At 42.6% G+C, this 19938-nt stretch overlaps 1 protein-coding gene across 2 annotated transcripts in view; it reads right to left on the reverse strand.

The window, feature by feature from the left end:
* The window catches only part of IFT122 (intraflagellar transport 122), a 92349-nt gene that overhangs the window by 70985 nt on the left and 1426 nt on the right, over nt 1-19938 (reverse strand). For both annotated transcript variants that reach the window (XM_033210840.1, XM_033210839.1), the window contains exons 2-3: nt 4402-4468; nt 2357-2441 (exon numbers count right to left, since the gene is read on the reverse strand). In XM_033210840.1, coding sequence (XP_033066731.1) covers nt 2357-2441; nt 4402-4468 — 152 coding nt within the window. The remainder of the gene's footprint in view (nt 1-2356; nt 2442-4401; nt 4469-19938) is intronic.

Raw genomic sequence — 19938 nt, forward strand, 5'->3', positions numbered from 1 at the left:
CACACACACATACAATATGACTACCATGGTATAGTACACCTGACTATGAAGCAAGAAATTAGTTTTGTCTTTGGGCCAACCTGCTGCATGGCCTTGGCAAGTCACATGACTTGTCTTTTTTTTTAGAGACAGAGTCTAGCTCTGTCACCTAGGCCAGATTTTAGGGAGTCTCACTATGTTGCCCAGGCTGGTCTCAATTCTGCCTTAAGCAATTTTCCCAACTTCAGGCTCCCAGAGCTTTAGGATTACAGCAGGATTATAGGCATGAGCCACAGTGCCTGGCCAATTGTCTATGTCTTTATGTAGGGCTCAAGTGAAGAGACTGGACTAATCAGACTAAATTATATGCACGAAATTCTGCATATATATGAAGAATCTACATTTTTCTAGAAAGTGGTCTAAAGCTTCCATCTGATTATCAAAGAGGGCCATCAGCCAAAAGAAGTTAAAAATCTGGGACTGGAATAATCTCCAAGGTTCATTCAAACATTATAACATTACAATTTTGTGACTTCTTGGCAGTGGCTACAGAATGCTATCTCTAATATTATCCATTTGACACATGAAGAAATCGTGACTCAGACTCAATAACCAGCTCAAACTCACAGAATTCTGGTGTTGGGTTGGGGTTGGAACTCACAACTGTCTCATTCCAAAGCCCATGTTCTTCCCACTAATCCTATGCTGTGGGACAACATGGATATATTTTAAAATAAATTTAAATCTCAGTTTCATGCATCACTTCCCTTCCTTCCCAACCCACCTGGTACCCCAACTGTAACAATCCTTCAACCCCACCAGAACCTACTACTTCTCCATTGCTGTCCTCTCTCCCTTCATTATTCAGCCAACAATTCAAGGTTAATGTATATAATTATTTATCTGTATACACTTTCTGCTCCCTTGCCCTCCTACTTCATCTTCAAATGTGCTTGCAAAACCACCTCTGGTTAAATTCACCTCTTCTGCCTCACAACTATGCAGCTCAAAATGGCTGGAGAAAAAGACACAATCACACCAACTAATCTCACTTTCAATTCATGACCACAACCTTCAAGAGGGCCCTTCATGTCACTGGGGATCTCACTACACCTCCTGGGTCCACTCACTCTCCCAATTTCTGAGGCAGTGATTTTACACTTTTTCCTTTCTCTTCCACTCTCTGAAACCTCCCTTCCCCAGTGTCACTCTCAGTTGATGTTACTTCCTATTTCACTGAAGAAAAAAAAAAAATGGAATTGAGAATTTCCATTAGATTCCTACTACCACACTGTCCCCATTTGCTGGCCTCTGCAGTTCCTACCATGCCCCTATCTAAAGCAAACACCCTGTCTATGCCCTAGATCCCATCTCCTCTTGCCTACTCAACTCTGTTCCAGCAGTCCTCTCCCCTCTCCTACATCATCAACTTTTCTCAAATTCAGCATGCGTAAAACTGAATTTCTGATCTTCAACTATAAGTTTTCTCTACCTGCAGTCTTTCCCATCTCCGTCGGGGGGCAACTCCATCTTTTCAGTCCTCAGGTCAAAAACTTTGACTCCTTTTTCTTCACAGCCCATATCCAATCTGTCAGACAATCCAGTTGGCTCCACCCTCCCATTATATCCAGAGTCTGATCATTTCTCACCACCTCCTCTGCCCCCCCAGAGGTCTGAGCCACCATCACCCCTTGTCTGGATGATGCTTCCTCACTCAGATGTTTCAACCCTCACCTCTTGCAGGTTGTTTCCAACTCAGCAACTAGAGGGATTCTTTTAAAATATAAATCAGATCAGATCCCTTCTCTGCTGACGACCTTTCAGTAGTTCCATTTTGATTGAAAATCAAATGGCACAATCTCATTGCCTCCTGACTTCAAAGTCTTTGCTCACCTGTCCTCATTTCAATGAGCCCACCTTCACTAGTCTAATTCAATACTGCACCCAACCCCCTGCCCTGCCCAGCACTCTCAATCCCCCTCATGCTGCTCTACTTTTTCTTCTTCCGTAACAGTTATCACCTTCCAGCATACTGCTTAATTTACCTTTTTACTATGTTTACTGTATGTCCTCCCTCATACTCTCTTCCTCCCTCACTTTTCACTACCACCCCATAAAACAGAAGCCCCATAAGGGGAGGGACCACCGTTTTTTTCTCTGAAGTATCTCAAGCATCTTGAATAGCACCTGGAACATAGATCACCTCAATAAATATTTGGTAGATTGAATGACTGAATTGAAGTTTAAGCAACTTCACTATCTTCTGAACTTGCAAGTCGTACTCTAGCTTACTAGAAATAATTAAAAAGTGACTAAGGAGAAAAATGAACAATGATGAGGCCATCATAGAGAATGGAAACCCAGAGCAGCCTTTTACCATCCTTCGCATATGCCACACAGTACACAGTGTCTTTGTGTCCCTTGAGGGGCTGAAGTAAGGTGCCATCAGAGGTGTCATAAACCTGGCAAAAGAGACAAATACAGATTATCTATGTGATATCTATTAGTCAGAATTCCTGCAGGGTTGCTACTGCTATTTTTGTTTTTATAACAATACATGTGTCAATATTCTAAATTTGTATACAATAAAAACTATACGGTGAAACCAAAAACAACGTGACTTAAAGTTGGGTAACCAAGAAGTAAAGGTCCCAGGTCTATGTACTACTATGTGACCAGGAATATACCACCAATCCTTAAGAACCAAAGGTTCAATTATTCACTCCATGGAAATGCTTTACACTCATCCTTACCTGAATTCAGATACATGACTAATCAAGGCAGATCCTTCTAAATAAAACTAGCCCATAAAAAGAGCCAGCTACAACATGATTACATTTTAGTGCCAGTTCTGCACTAAATCAACATAATAGAGAGATGTTTCATATTTGCTACCAAGAGTTTGAAAGTCACACAACTCTGGGTTTTCAAGTAGGAGGGAATGTTATAAAACCCAACTGCAGGCCAGGCATGGTAGCTCACGCCTGTAATCCCAACACTTTGGGAGGCTGAAGCGGGAGGATTGCTTGAAACCAGGAGTTCAAGACCAGCTTGGGCAACAAAGTGAAACCCCATCTCTACCAAAAAAAAAAAAAAATTATTTTAATTTAAAAATTAGGTGGGCGAGGTGGTGTGTGTCTACAGTCCTAGCTACTTGGGAGGCTGAGGTGGGAAGATCCCTTAAGCCCAGGAGTTTAAGGCTACAGTGATCTATGATTGCACTACTGCACACCAGCTTGGGCAACAGAGCATGATCCTGTCTCTAAGAAATAAAATACAATAAAATCCAGCTGTAATATGGATTTAGGTATTTGATAGCCATGTGACATCTATCACTACGTGGAGAGTTAAAAACACACCATCTGAGAAATCAAGGGGAAACTTTCTGAAATGGTTATAGTGTTGGAAAAGATAACCTATGTAGAAAAACTAAAACGGCTTGGATTGTTTACACTGGAGAGAAGTCTGCAGAACAATTTAACCATGTTTTAAGATTATGTAGTTAACCATACAAAGAATGGAGATTAATCAGTCTGCGTATCTAGAGACAACAGAGAAGAGGAAGTAGACTTAAGACAGAGAGATCATACAAAAGTTTTTTGGTCAAACATAAGGGGTTCTCTGAAAATTACTTTTATATACCTGGATAGGTTCCAGAGAGAGCATATGTTCTTTGAAAATATGAAAAATAGGACAATATCCATATGGAATTGTTTAGGTAGGCCAATGCCTAAAAGTTGGGGTCTGACTTTTCATGGACAGAGCACCTTCAGTCCTGTTGCTTGAATTTTTCTGGGGAACAAAATGTAAATTGACACCAGTCCAGTTTCAAAGGCATTGTGATTGTTTTCAACTCTTTCATGGGTGTCTCAAAGCAGAAAGGGAAAGATTAATGACCCCAAAGGAGGTATTGTTCACAGGTTCTTATCTGATAGTTTACTTGCCTGTTTCAAATAGTCCATTCCCATCCCTATTAAAAAGTAGTAAGGAGGCCGGGCGCGGTGGCTCAAGCCTGTAATCCCAGCACTTTGGGAGGCCGAGACGGGCGGATCACGAGGTCAGGAGATCGAGACCATCCTGGCTAACACGGTGAAACCCCGTCTCTACTAAAAAATACAAAAAACTAGCCGGGCGAGGTAGCGGGCGCCTGTAGTCCCAGCTATTCGGGAGGCTGAGGCAGGAGAATGGCGTAAACCCCGGAGGCGGAGTTTGCAGTGAGCTGAGATCCGGCCACTGCACTCCAGCCGGGTGACAGAGCGAGACTCCGTCTCAAAAAAAAAAAAAAAAAAAAAAAAAAGTAGTAAGGAAGGTTTTCCACTCTTTCCTTTCTAATCTCAAAAAAAAAAAAGGGTCAAATTTCAGAGTACTCACAAGAGGGAGGTTGGGGAAGTACTTTAAGAGGAAACTTAAACAAAATCCTACCAGTAATCTGCTGCCGGCAGCCAAAATCAGTTGAGTTCCATCAGGCTTAAATGCGATGTCATTTATACTGAACAGAAAACAAGGCAAAAAGACAATTAGGAACCAAAATTATGAAGTCTGCTAATGGCCAGGAAAGTAAACTTTATTTCCATTAAGAAACACTGTGTGTGTACTGAGGAGAAAAAGAATAAGAATTGCATTTGTTGCAAATTCCATTCAACCGCCATACCACAGCAGCCCATTCAATCATGATCCACTCAGTATTTAGCTCTTTGTCCTGACTTCCTCTTGTCCAGAAACCAGACACAAGAAATTATTCAAAGGGTTGACTGTTCAGGGTATTAACTCTTCTAATAATACCATAAAGGCCAGACAACATGAGAGAATGTGTTGTAGCAGGACGGGCGGCAGACAAAACTCCTCAGACACCGAGTTAAAGAAGGAAGGGGTTTATTCGGCCGGGGGCATTGGCAAGACTCCTGTCTCAAGAGCCAAGCTCCCCGAGTGGGCAATTCCTGTCCCTTTTAAGGGCTCACAAGTCTAAACGGGTTCATGTGAGAGGGTCATGATTGATTGAGCAAGCAGGTGATACGTGACTGGGGGCTGCATGCACCGGTAATTAGATCGGAACAAAACAAGATAGGGATTTTCACAGTTCATTTCTTTTTTTTTTTTTTTTTGAGACAGAGTCTTGCTCTGTCGCCCAGGCTGGAGTGCAGTGGCCGGGTCTCAGCTCACTGCAAGCTCCGCCTCCTGGGTTCACGCCATTCTCCTGCTTCAGCCTCCCGAGTAGCTGGGACTACAGGCGCCCGCCACCTCACCCGGCTAGTTTTTTTGTATTTTTTTTTTAGTAGATACCGGGTTTCACTGTTAGCCAGGATGGTCTTGATCTCCTGACCTCGTGATCTGCCTGTCTCGGCCTCCCAAAGTGCTGGGATTACAGGCTTGAGCCACCGCACCCGGCCCTTCACAGTGCATTTCTATACAATGTCTGTAATCTACAGATAACATAACTGATTAGGTCAGGGGTCGATCTTTAACTACCAGGCCCAGGGTGCGGCACCAGGCTGTCTGCCTGTGGATTTCATTTCTCCCTTTTAGTTTTTATTTCTTCTTTCTTTAGAGGCAGAAATTGGGCATAAGATGATATGAGGGGTGGTCTCCTGCCTTATTCCCCCCCTTTGAGACTCCCACTCATTTTATTAGTGGGAGTTCTCACTTTCATTTTCACTACCCACATCTTCTTGCAAGACAGATCGATAGTGATTCATATAGTACACTTGTGCTGAAGCATTTTGGTGAACTAAGGTAGCGATGAAGCTTTTTATCATTTGAAGAAGTATACGTAGCAAACAAGGGAGCAGTAAGTAGGTTCCTATTACTATTATAACTCTTATTATAAGAATTTTAAATTCTCCCAGCGCTGGGAACCATTTTCCAAACATGGCCCCAGGATCAAATCCATGCCACACTTGCACGGGCACATGTGTCAGTTTTGTCATATCTCTAACTATGTCTTCAACTACTTGCCCTTGATTATCTATGTGTAGGCAGCAATTAGTAAGGTTAAATTTCCTACAGACCTCTCCTTCAGCTGCTAGCAAGTAGTCGAGAGCTAATCTATTTTGAAAGATAGCATTTCTCATCTGAGTTTCTCACTTGGCCAGAACAGTCAAGGCTCTGCTGGTTTTATTAGTGATTATTTTTAAGACAGCTTGTAACCATATGATTTGGTTAATCATGTAAATGGGGGTCTGGTATCCCCACGAGCCATCTTGTGCCTAAGTAGCAGGCCTATATTGTATGATTCTCTCAGGGGGCCATTTATCATTTTTTCAATTTCTTTTTTTTTTTTTTTTTTTTTTTTTTTTTTTTTTTGAGACGGAGTCTTGCTCTGCCACCCAGGCTGGAGTGCAGGGGCCAGGTCTCAGCTCACTGCAAGCTCCGCCTCCCGGGTTTACGCCATTCTCCTGCCTCAGCCTCCAGAGTAGCTGGGACTACAGGCGCCCGCCACCTCGCCCGGCTAGTTTTTTTTTTGTATTTTTTTAGTAGAGACGGGGTTTCACCGTGTTAGCCAGGATGGTCTCGATCTCCTGACCTCGTGATCCGCCCGCCTCGGCCTCCCAAAGTGCTGGGATTACAGGCTTGAGCCACCGCGCCCGGCCCATTTTTTCAATTTCTTATAGCTATACTACTCTTTTCGCAGGAAGCACAGACAGGGAAGCCCAGGAGTTCGCCTGTTTTTATGGGCAGTTGGAAGAAAGATGGTTTAATAGTGCCAATAACAAAACTACCTGCCCACTGGTCAGGTAATCTGGCATAAGCTCTATGCCCACATATCCGGTATAATCCAGTGGGGGCTGTCTAGTCCCAGTGGGACTCCAGGTGGGTCCACACGGTTTGCAACTTTGGGAATTTAGTAAATGGATTTCTCTCTGTGTGATTTGAACTCCAACAAGTGACTGTTTTTGTTGTACTATTGTACAGTTTCTGTCTCAGACAACTAAGTCATCTTACTGGGTGAGTGAATTCTTTTCCTTCTCTAGCTATGCAATGTTGTCCAATAATTGAGGTTTTTAGGACCTAGAAATTATCAGGGTGATTCTTTTGAGCCGGGAATTCATCAGGAACTGGGTCTGTAGGTACTAATTCTCAGGCTTCCTATGGCCATTGATCTCTTATTACAGTTCCTCCACATACATAACATGAAGTGACACTGAGAGACTGTGCTACATGCTCGGCTAATTGCAAAAACAAATTTCTTGTTTTTCCTGGAATTTCTGGTACTGGCTCTTTTAGTTTATCATAGAAGGTTTGAAATACTGGCTCAGGAGAGTGTTTATAAACTTTTCCTCAAACCATGATATTTACTTGAAAATCTAGTCTAGATCCATCAATTTTTAGGGTTCCATGTTCCCCTTTTTTTCCAGTGAGGATCAAGGGGATTGGTTATTACTAGTTCTAAGGGTTTACATTGTCCCTTAGAACAGGAAGGGTCATTTTTTCCTTTCTGAAGGTGGACTGGATCCTTCTCATTTTTTTTTTTTTTAAATCCAGGTAGCCTGACACAAGACCAGTATTTACATTTATTTCCACACAGTCCTAATTTATGACAGATGTACTTATTTTCTGCCATATAGCCTCTTTTCTAATTAAGAGAACTACACCTTATTCCTAACTTATGACTATTAATGACAGCAGAGGCATCAAATTTTAAGGTGACTTGTTTAGGCACCCTTTTTTTTTCTATTTTGGCTAACACTTTATTCGTATTGTTTATGAGCCCCTAACAGTCTTCTGTTCTTAATCTTATTTTAAAAACTGTGGTCACAGGAGGCTCAGATGGGTCATAACACACATCAGGTTGGTCATTTCCTGAGCTACATATCTTGTATAGTATAACATTATACAAACAAGTTCTTTTCAGAGTTCCAGTACACTTATAATAACCATAAAATAATAGGACCGTAGCAATCTTTTGTCCTATCTCAGTGACTTGATGTATACACTGGGAACAGCTCTCAGTCTGAGGAAGGTCAGTTGAAGTCCTTACTGTACAAGTCCAAATTTTAAGGAAAATGAGTCGCGCAAAGACTTTCCTCATGCTTCGGCCGTGCGTGGACCAGTCAGCTTCCAGGTGTGACTGGGGCTGGGCTTGTCATCTTCTTCAGAGTCACTATGCAGGGGCTGGAGAAGCTGCTCCCATCCACGTATTGCTCACAGTCTACTGATGTTTAAGGATGGTCTCAGAGGTTGGGCCTGCTAGAATAAACTGAGTCTGACACCTCTACACAGTTATGTTCAATTGGGCTCTTTGATACCAGGAGCAAGGTTGTGGTGGGGTTTAGGATGTTACAAACTTCAACGCTTATGTGGGGATTTTCACATAGCAAGCTTTGGTACAAACTAGCATTTGTTAACCAATGATGTCCTTTGGTATTTATTGAAGTTACCACAGCATGGAGGGCCTTTATATTCAGGTTTTGTCTAAGGGTTAGTTTATCTGCTTCCTGTGCTAACAGGGCCATTGTTGCTAGGGCCATTAGACCTGGGGACTAGACTTTGGAAACCCTGTCTAGTTGTTTTGAGAGACAGGCCATTGGCCTTGGCCAGGGTCCCACAGTCTGGTTTAAAACTCCAAACAAAACTCTTTACATTCTATGCGTCAGAAAGATTTAAAAATGGCAGTTTTGTCAGGTCAGGTAGCCTCAGGGCTGGGGCCGACATGAGTTTTTCTTTTAACTCATGAAAACCTTGTTGCTGTCGGTTGTAATAGATGTACTTTATCTAATCTACATTTTTATTAACTGTCACCCACCAAAATATTGACTTAAATCCTGCAGCTATTTGATTTCTAGCTTTACCTTGATTTGGTATTCCTCGTGGGACTCCAGTTGCATCTAAAGAGACATGAGGGTTGAAAGATCCCTAAGGGGCTTCTCTCGCTTTTATGATATTTGATTTTTTTTCCTTCTGGTTGATGAAATGCCAGGGTGAAAGGGATAGCCAATTGGACTAAAGTACAAGTGCCACTCCAGTTATTCAGCAGAGTGCCCAGTAAATGTCCACCACAATACCACCACACATCCACTCAAGGATAAACAAGGGCTGACTGATTGATAAGCTCTTGAAATTCTTAAGCTCATCACATCCCTTCAGGTCTCTAAGGAATGCTAAGTTTCTTCCCTGTCGTGAGAGACACGCAGTGAACTTAGTGTTGGGAGACAGAAGCTGGATGGCCCTCAGGGGCTGAATCGCAGGGTGCCAGACTTTAGCATATAGCAGAGAGAAAGTCTGGCATGACTTATTACTCCAGGCTGTAGAATCCTAGAAAAGAGCTACCATGCAGCCTATGCCTGGTCGACTGGAGGACCACCTTAGTTCCATGGAAGGGGGACAATCTGGGCCTCTGGCCTGCCACGTGCACAAGCATAACAATTGCTTTTTTTTTTTTTAATATTTATATTTATATTTTTTATATTTCTTTCTTTAAACAACCAGTTAATTATTTCAGGATAAGAATTTACCATATAATACTCTTTTTATATAAATTCCGCCCCCTGCCCCTTTTTTTCTTCCTTAGGATACTTCTGAACTGGTGAGTTGTGTTCACAATGAGGTGTCCTCTAAAAGTTTTTTTTTTTTTTTTTTTTACTTTTGTTGTTGTTGTTAGCAAAGCAGTCGCCACTACAAATTGAAAGCATTTGGGCCATCCGTGGGTTACTGGGTTAAGGATTTTTGATAGGAAGGCCTCAGTGTTTCCGGGATACGCCCTTGTTTACGCTGGCAACAAAGTGGTATTGTAGTGCTATAGGGTTACGGAGAATACCTTCAATTATCAATTACAGGTTTTAAATTTACCTTGGCTTTTAAAGGAATAGGGTACACTTTTTTTTTTTTTTTTTTGAGACGGAGTCTCGCTCTATCTCCCGGGCTGGAGTGCGGTGGCCGGATCTCAGCTCACTGCAAGCTCTGCCTCCCGGGTTTACGCCATTCTCCTGCCTCAGCCTCCCGAGTAGCTGGGACTACAGGCGCCCGCCTCCTCGCCCGGCTAGTTTTTTGTATTTTTTAGTAGAGACGGGGTTTCACCGTTTTAGCCAGGATGGTCTCGATCTCCTGACCTCGTGATCCGCCCGTCTCGGCCTCCCAAAGTGCTGGGATTACAGGCTTAAGCCACTGTGCCCGGCCAATTGCTTTTTTTTTTTAACGTGCAGATGGAGTATTTGATCCATTTTAACTAGGCATTTGTATCTTGGTATCCTGTCTTAATTGCTAAAGTCTGTTTTAAGTCTTTAACTTCTATGATCCTCTAGTAAAATGAATGTATGGTTTTAGGGAAATTACAAAAACCGGTTGGGGCAGTCCATCCTTGCTCTTTAGTGGTCCAGAGAACGTTGGACCACTGGGATTACAGGCTTGAGCCACCGCGCCCGGCCCACTTTTTTTTTTTAACTACTTGTATATCTCTCTTTCTCTCTTTGACTTTGTCTGTCTCTCTTTGACTTTGTCTGTCTCTCTTTGACTTTGTCTGTCTCTCTTTGACTTTGTCTGTCTCTCTTTGACTTTGTCTGTCTCTCTTTGACTTTGTCTGTCTCTCTTTGACTTTGTCTGTCTCTCTTTGACTTTGTCTGTCTCTCTTTGACTTTGTCTGTCTCTCTTTGACTTTGTCTGTCTCTCTTTGACTTTCCTTTTGCCTCTGTCTCCTCTCTCTCTGCCTCTCTCTCTTTCTTTCTCTCTCTCTCTGCTGGTCTTTCCTTGCCTCTGCCAGCCGTTTATGCTGCTGTTCTCTCAACCACTGTGTGTTGCAAGCAGGGAGGTTAAAAACCAGCTGGTCTGGATTCTCTGGCTTACAGGTTACAGGTTACCTTGTGCCATACCTTTGAAACAAGGGACCTGTCCAGGCTTCCTTCTAATAGCCAACCTACCGCTAATACTGGCCAGTCTATCTTACACAAAGTTTTAAATTTTCCTGGTGTCATGATATCCATAGTCTCCCTTAAATCCTTTTTTTGAAAATTTTCAACATAGTTCCTAGTAGGGTGGGTTTATCTGTGCCTGACTTATGCTGCTTCAAGACAAAACACCACGCTCACACCACACACACCACAAAACAAAGAACGGATAAAAAGGGCACACACACACACTTTTACAGTTTGCACCAAACCAAAATCAAAACCAAAATCAGAGTATCCAGAAATCCAAGCCAGGTCAAAACCAAAACCAAAGTATCAAGCAATCCTAGTCAAGTCAAAAACAAAAACCAAAGTACCAGTACAGGCACACCATGGGTGATCAGGCCACGCTTCCACTCAAATGGAGTAGGCAAGTTCCCAAGACCAATCCTGTCAAGCAATTCAAACCAAGTCAAAACCAAAACCAAAGTGCCGATAAAGGCACGCTGTGGGTGATCAGGCCACGCTTCCACTCAAACGGAGTGGGCAAGTTTCAAACACTAGTCTTATCAAGTTTTAGATGTCCAGACTCCAAGGGCCCGTTCCTGCCTGGTGTTCAGCCACTGTGTTGATCCTCCACGGGGGCCTGCCACACACTGCTCTGGCGAGGCGTCCCACCAGGGCAAATGCAGGATCCTCGTCACACGGGCTGGTTGGAGTCCCCCGCAGGGATGTTCCACAGGGCAGGCTTAAGCCGCCCAAGGAGCTACCTCGACCATCTGCCAATCACCTAGCTTTCCAGTTAGGGAACCAAAAAATAGAGCAGGACAGGCAGCAGACAAAACTCCTTAGACAACAAGTTAAAGAAGGAAGGGGTTTATTCGGCCGGGGGTATCGGCAAGACTTCTGTCTCAAGAGCCAAGCTCCCCGAGTGGGCAATTCCTGTCCCTTTTAAGGGCTCACAACTTTAAGGGGGTGTGTGTGAGAGGGTCGTGATTGGTTGAGTAAGCAGGGGGTACGTGACTGGGGGCTGCATGCACCAGTAATTAGATTGGAACAAAAAAGATAGGGATTTTCACAATGCATTTCTATACAATGTCTGTAATCTACAGATAACATAACCGATTAGGTCAGGGGTCGATCTTTAACTACCAGGCCCAGGGTGCGGCGCAGGACTGTCTGCCTGTGGATTTCATTTCTGCCTTTTAGTTTTTACTTCTTCTTTCTTTGGAGGCAGAAATTGGGCATAAGATGATATCGGGGTGGTCTCCTCCCTTAGAGTAAGGGCCAATAAATCCACAGATACTTACTGAGTCCCTCTTAGGTGCCAGGCACCAACAGATATGAACTGATCATAATCCCTCCCTCCCCTCAGGGAAATTACTATCCAGTGAGAAGGTGTGAATCAGACACCTTCACAAAGAACTACCATATGTCATCAATTCTAAAGGATACATTTTTTTTTCACATTTTCTCAACCTCTGAGGTTAGGATGTGTCTTATAAATGATGATGTTTCAGTGTAGCTGGCAGCATTTTTTGCTTTCTTATTGATATACAAAACAATGGTATTTTATAATCAATGACCTATTAGTTTGGATGAAATACACAACAGTACTCTGATAAAGGCTTTAAGAGACACATGAAAACAGGATTCGAAGGAGGAAGACACAGCGATACAGGAGCTAGAAAGAAATTATTTAGCCAGATACTGAGGGTAAAAGAGTCTTCAGCGAAACTTCCCTTTTAACAAAAAGCAGCCCGAGAAATTATTTTTTTCTAACAAAGAGTAGCCTGAAAAATCGAGCTGCAAACATAGATAGGCAAGCTGAGGCCGGGCACAGTGGCTCACGCCTGTAATCCCAGCACTTTGGGAGGCCAAGGCAGGAGGAAGACTTGGGGTCAGGAGTTTGAGACCAGCCTGGCCAACATGGTGAAACCCTGTCTCTACTAAAAACACAAAAATTAGCCGGGCGTGGTGGTGGGCGCCTGTAATCCCAGCTACTTGAGAGGCTGAGGCAGGAGAATCACTAGAACCCGGGAGACGGAGGTTGCAGTGAGCTAAGATCATGCCACTGTACTCCAGCCTGAGTGACAAAGCGAGACTCCCTCTCGAAAAAAAAAAAAAAGGCAAGCTGGAAGCTTTCACTGGTGAATGCCGGCAGCTGTGCCAATAGAAAAAGGCTACCTGGGGGCCAGGTGTGTTCAACATGGAGGGTCCATCCTCCCTTTAATTTATCACCACATGTAAAGAAACAGGCAACATGGCGCTGGCCACGTAAAGAACCCATCTGCATAATAAAAGATTAGGGTGGGGGTGGCCAGCTTTTCACACCATATGCAAATGACACACCTAGCCCTAACCAGTTTTTAGAAAGTTATGCAAATGAAACACCAATCCAACCAATCTTTTGCGCCCTATGTAAATCAGACACCACCTCCTCAAGCTTATCTATAAAACCTGCATTTCACCACAGAGGCGGCAACTCATTTTTGAGAACCCTGTCACCTGCAGAGAGCTCGTCTCTCTCTTTCGCCTGTTAAACTTCCACTCTTAACCTCACCCTGGTGGGTCCAAATGGCCGTTGAGACAACAAATCTCGGATATTTACCCCAGACAATGACGCCGTTTCAACAGCATTTAAATTCGAGGAGAGAATCAGAAAAAGATTCATGAAGAAGATATTTGAAAAAGATAGGGCTTTTGAAACATGCAGGAGGACACTGGGTAGAGGAAATTTCAGGCAGAGAAAACAAAGACATGAAAGTGAGAAATAGCAAGTATAAACCAAAAATAAAATTTTAAGCGCCCCCCCACCCCACAACATCTGAATGGACTTCCTCCTCAACCAGGGCTCTTAAAATTTAACCTGAGAGACTGTTTCAGGCCATGACGGGAAGTGGGCCTCTGACATGCCTCACTGTACCTCTCTGGCATTAACATCAACACAAACTTTAAGTATGAGAAAAAAACATTTTAGGCTGGGTGTGGTGGCTCACGCTTGTAATCCCAGCACTTTGGGAGGCCGAGGCAGGCAGATCACGAGGTCAGGAGCTCAAGGCCAGCCTGGCCAACATGGTGAAACTCTGTCTCAACTAAAAATACAAAAATTAGCCAGGTGTGGTGGTGGGCGCCTGTAATCCCAGCTACTTGGGAGGCTGAGGCAGGAGAATTGCTTGAATCTGGGAGACAGAGGTTGCAGCCAGCCGAGATTGTGCCACTGCACAAGACTCCGTTTTGCAGGGGGAGAAGAAACATTTTACAACCTATTCTCTCTGAAGCCTAGTACCCGAAGGCTTCCTCTGCAAATAAGAACACGGGTCTCCATAATCCTTTATCTTAACCCAGACATTCCTTTCTGTTGATCCCAGGTCTTTAAACAATCTCAACCAATTGTCAGCCAGAAAATGTTTACATGTTTAAATGTACCTATAGCCAATGTATTTCTTAAATGTATCTGATTGGGGTCTCATGCCCCCCCAAACTGTACCCCAACCACCTTAGGCACACGTTCTGTGGACCTCCTGAGGGCTGTGTCACCGGCTGTGGTCACTCATATTTGGCTCAGAATAAATCTCTTATAATATTTTGCAGTTTGACTCTTTTTGTCAACACAAGTAATCAAAATAATTTAATTTGACTGAAACATCTGGCTATGTGTGAGATGTTGCTAGAACATGGAGATATGAGGCTAGAAAAATGGTCTGGAGCCATATTACAAAGATTTTCAAATGCCCCAGGCAGAGGATTTCATTGGTTCAGGTGACTTTAGTAAGAATGTGTCAAAAACCTGTCAAGCACTGTCAAACAGACTATTGTTAAGGTTACTACTGAAGTTGCTAAAAACAAAACAAAACACTCAAAAAACAAACAACAACAAAAAAACAAAACCCAACCTATAGTAAAAGTTTAGCATGGGATAAACTTGCCAGTGTCAACAAAAAAATCAAACTCTGTAAAATATTTGAAGAGATTTATTCTGAGCCAAATATGAGTGACCACAGCCCCATGATATACAGCCCTCGGGTGGTCCTGAGAACATGTGCCCAAGGGGGTCAGGGTGCAGCTTGGTTTTATACATTTTAGTGAGGCATGAGACTTCAATCAAATACATTTAAGAAATGCACTGCTTTGGTCCAGAAAGATGGAACAACTTAAAGCAGGAGGTTTCCAGTTTATAGGTAGATTTAAAATTTTTCTGATTGACAATTGGTTGAGCTTATCTAAAGACCTAGGGTCGGCCAGGCGCGGTGGCTCACACCTGTAATCCCAGCACTTTGTGAGGCCGAGGCAGGCGGATCACAAGGTCTGGAGATTGAGACTATCCTGGCTAACACGGTGAAACCCCATCTCTACTAAAAACACAAAAAATTAGCCAAGCGTGGTGGCGGGCGCCTGTAGTCCCAGCTACAGGAGGCGGAGCTTGCAGTGAGCCAAGATAGCGCGGCTGCACTCCAGTCTAGGTGATAGAGTGAGACTCCATCTCAAAAAAAAAAAAAAAAAAAAAAGACCTAGTGTCAACAGAAGGAATGCCTGGGTTAAGATAAAGGATTGTGGCAACACAAGTTACTGTTTGTTGAGGAAGCCTTTAAGTACTAGGCTTTAGACAGGATAGTTTGTAAAATGTTTCTTATCTTACTTAAAGTCTGTGTTGATGTTAATGCCAAAGAGGTACACTGAGGCATGTTTGACCCCCATTTCCCATCATGGCCTGAAACAGTCTCCCAGGTTAAATTTTAAAAGAGCCCTGGTTGAGAAGGAAATTGATTCAGATGGTTGGGGGGCCTTTGAATTTTATTTTTGGTTTACACCAGTAATCTAAAAATCAAGCTTCTGTCAGTAACCTAAAAGTACACTCTCAATACCAGTACTTCGAACTCTTATTCCAGACAGCACCTGCTGAGCTCTTAAAATGCATTATTTTATTTCATCTCCACAATAATTCTGTGAGGTAGGAATTACTACTCTGTTTTGTAGATGAGGATACCATGGCTCAGAGAGGTCAAGTGGTTTGCCTGATGTCATACAACTAGCAAGTGCAAGGGCCAGGATTTCAACTCAGGTCTGACTCTAGAGTCTGTGCTTGTAACTACCGTGCTATGCTACCTTCTGCTCCCTTGAATTACTGCCAAGTATGTCAAATCTGTTATCCTTCATATGTTAGTAAGTGACTAACATTTATTGAACACATTTATTATTGTGTATGCCAGGTACAGTTTAAATGCTCTACATTATTAACTTGTGTTAACCTCAAAACAACTGTATACCTGTTTCACAGATGAGAAAACTATGGCACAGAGAAGTTAAATAACTTGCCTGAAAATAAAGAGCTACTGAATGGAAGTGGAGCCAGGATTCAAACCAAGGCAATCTGTTGTGTTTTTGTTTTGTTTTTGTTTTTTTTGAGGTGGAGTCTTGCTCTGTCACTCAGGCTGGAGTGCAATGGCGAGATCTCGGCTCACTGCAACCTCTGCCTCCCAGTTTCAATCTATACTCCTGCCTTAGCTTCCCGAGTAGCTGGGATGACAGGTGCCTGCCACCACACCCAGGTAATTTTTGTACTTTTAGTAGAGACAGGGTTTCACCATGTTGGCCAGCTGGTCTCAAACTCCTGACCTCAAGTGATCCATCTGCCTCAGCCTCCCAAGTGCTGGGATTTTAAGTGTGAGCCACTGCACCCGGCCTCAAACCTAGGCAATCTGGTTCTGAAGCCCATGTTTTAATCATTATGCTATGTGGCCGCCATTATCATTGTTATCATATGTCAAAAAAAGGTATTATTACCTACTTAAGGCATTACATGAAGAATTCAGAAAGCTTTTAGTATGGCTCTGTTGACCTGATGCTTCTTTTAATAAAAACTCTTCACAGTTATTCAATATTTAAGAACTGTTAAAGAGCGTAAACTTGGCCAGACATGGTGGCTCACGCCTGTAGCCCTAGCACTTTGGGAGGCTAAGGCAGGAGGATGATGAGGTCAAGAGATCAACACCATCCTGGCCAAGGTGGTGAAACCCTGTCTCTACTAAAAATACAGAAATTAGCTGGGTGTGGTGGCACACACCTGTAGTCCCAGCTACTCTGGAGGCTGAGGCAGGAGAATGGCTTGAACCTGGGAGGTGGAGGTTGCAGTGAGCTGAGATTGCACTGCTGCACTCTAGCCTGGGAACAGAGCGAGACTCCATCTCAAAAAAAAAAAAAAAAAAAAGTGTAAACTTACATTATCTCATTTGATCCTTACAAAAACATAGTGTAGTAGACAGGACAGGCACCACTGCCCCGATTTTACCAATGAGAAAACTAAAGTACAGAGAGGCAAGTTGTTTGCTCCTTGTCACAGAGTTGGCTGATAAAGAAGCTGGAACAAGGATGATTATCATACTCTTTCCAGCTGGGCAAACTGAAACCCTGAGTTTTTCAGCTTCCTCACCATTATGTGGTAACAGACCTGGGTCTTCCTTGTTTCTCATGCTTTCTTCCTCTGAGCCTTGGCACATTTCATATTTTGAGGAGAAGCAGCATGGTGGAATAAAAACTAGAGGGGTCGTGGGGCCAGAAAAGCTGACCTCCTATTTGAACTTTCATTCTCACCTACAAAACAAGGATAGAGAAGTAGCCTCCTACTCACTGGGTGCACAAGCCAGTCTATGTAAAGCACCTGACACTTGTGGATTGCTATGGTGGATTATTAGATGTTGGAGCAGTATCTGCAACCCTCATCTATAGTCATCCTTGGTATGTGGCTTCCTTTCTGCCTTATACACATATGAGCTCATCAAAGTGGTTCCTGTGTGACCTCTTCTTCATAAGGGTTATTTTGGGTTGAATTATCACAAAATCGTTTCTGAATGTCTCATTTGAGCCAAGCCTGAACTATCTTTCTCTTAGATATAAAAATTCATTTTCTCTGAATATCTTGAAATCGGCCTTCCTAAAATATAAATATACGTCTGATTTGCCCCAATCTAAACTCTTAATGTACTTAGAATCTGTACATTTCAGTTTAGCTCTGAATTATACAGTCTTCTTTACATTGTGTTAGATATCTTGCCCCTTTAATTATAGTCATATGCAATTTGAGAGCAATGGCCATGTTTTACATATTTGTGGACCCACAGTGCATGGCACTGTCCTAGACACGTAATAAATATAATTATGAGATCACCAGAAACTCAGAATTGGAAAGGACTCTAGACCTTGTCGTGCAGTCCAACTGCCCCATCAGGGCAAGAATTCCTTATAGATGGCCATCTAGCCCCTGCTTGAACACTCCAGGGCTGGGAGCTCACTCATTTACAGGCAGTCTGTTCTACTTACTGTAGGATGGTTCTCTCTCCACCTGCCTCTTTTTATAAAAGAGATACATTGTCAGAAGACACACTGTCAGATTCTATTGCAGAGATACAGAGGAATCCTGCAAATTGTCCTCTGACAACCCTATACCCACCTCACTGTAAACCGATGTCCCACAGTGCTTCTCCAACTCCTGCATAATCTGACCCAGCCCCACTTACTCATTTTGTAATCTTAGGTAAGTTATGTCACCTCATTAAATATCAATTTCTTCATCTTTAAATGAGATAAAAAATTCCAACCTCACATGTTGTAGAGATTAAACATGATAACACATATAAAGACATGTTGCCTATAGCAAGTACTTAGTAAATACTAGCTGGCATCAATGGAGAGTTATAGCAGATGCTAGCCTGACTGGAATAGCCTAATAAGGCATCCTGGTTGAGATGAACCTGGAGCTGTGCATTTCAGGGAGAAAACTAGGGAGTTCATAGAATAAGGGAGCATTTGGGAAGGATAGAGTTTTCTGCTCAACCTAAAAGTATAAATTTAAATGCTGCAAGCCTAGTGGGGAGGAGGGTCAGGAGGACCCTCTAGCAAAATGCACAATTTGACATGGAAAGTAATTGGGAATCACTCTAGGTTTATGAGAAGTAGAGTAACAGGATCACAGCAGCAGGTCTTAAAAAAAGAGTTCCTGCTGCTATGTGACGGTTAAAATAGAAGCAAAGGAGCAGACTGGGAGACAATGGCTGATTTGGATGTGGAGGACTAATCTTTGACATCTAGGATTTTTTTAGTTCTACTACCTTTTTTTGTTTTGTTTCATTTTTGTTTTTGTTTTTTGTTTTGTTTTCATTCTGGGCCATCAGCTGGTAGTACATCTAGCAGCCATCAGGATTGATGGTCTATAGAACCCTACATCCCTTATTCTAATAGGTTGTTTCAAATCTGTAATGGGCCAAAAACCAGACAACCAATCTTTATTTATCATTCATTCACTCACTTATTCATTCATGTACGAATACATCCATCCACAGCATTTCATTTTATATATATCTAGTATTTTATTACTATCCATAGTAACAACAACCACTGACCTCACTAGGCTCTAGAATAATTTGGAAACGAGTAAGACATAGCCATTGCCTTTAATGGGTTTATTAGACTTCTGAAATAAACAGATTTAAAAAATTAACTCTTACACTCAACAGACTTTGGAAGTACCACAAGAGAGAAATGAACGAAATTCTGTGCCAGGGTTGAAAACAGAGCAAATCAGGCTGCATTTGGCCAGCAAATGTTTTATTTGGCCCACACAGTGTTTTGTTTTTTTTTTTCAGAGTAGATGCTAACGTTTAAAAATTAGACCATTTCACATAAAAACCCAGATTCCTAGCTTCTGGTGAAAACAGGAAGAGCTGAGCACACTAGGCCATATTCCTGCATGGTGGTAATTGGCAGGAGCTGAGCAGCAGCTGCCCCTTTTAGGACAAGCATGAGCTCTGCAGTTTGCCACACTCCTTGCCACACTCTATTACTCTCTGACATTGAAGCCAAATGTTCAGTTGCCTATCATCAGCTTGTGCTATAGGTACGTTTATAATAAAGTTAAAAATAAAATGATTTTTTAAAACTCAAATCTCTATTAAAAGTACAAATGAAAGATTCACTGATAGGGCTGTTTCAAGAAAAATGGGGTATAGAATACAAGACTATTCCTAAGGAAAACATACAATTCCTAGTGTTTAAGATGCAAATAAACATCTCCCATTTATGTTACCTGCCTGTCTCCTGCAGACATTTGAGTTTGCCACCTCTGTAACATAAGGAAAAACTAATGTAGGGG

This window comes from Trachypithecus francoisi, unplaced genomic scaffold (genome assembly GCF_009764315.1).
Source record: "Trachypithecus francoisi isolate TF-2019V2 unplaced genomic scaffold, Tfra_2.0 Lachesis_group0, whole genome shotgun sequence".
NCBI classification, from domain to species: domain Eukaryota; kingdom Metazoa; phylum Chordata; class Mammalia; order Primates; family Cercopithecidae; genus Trachypithecus; species Trachypithecus francoisi.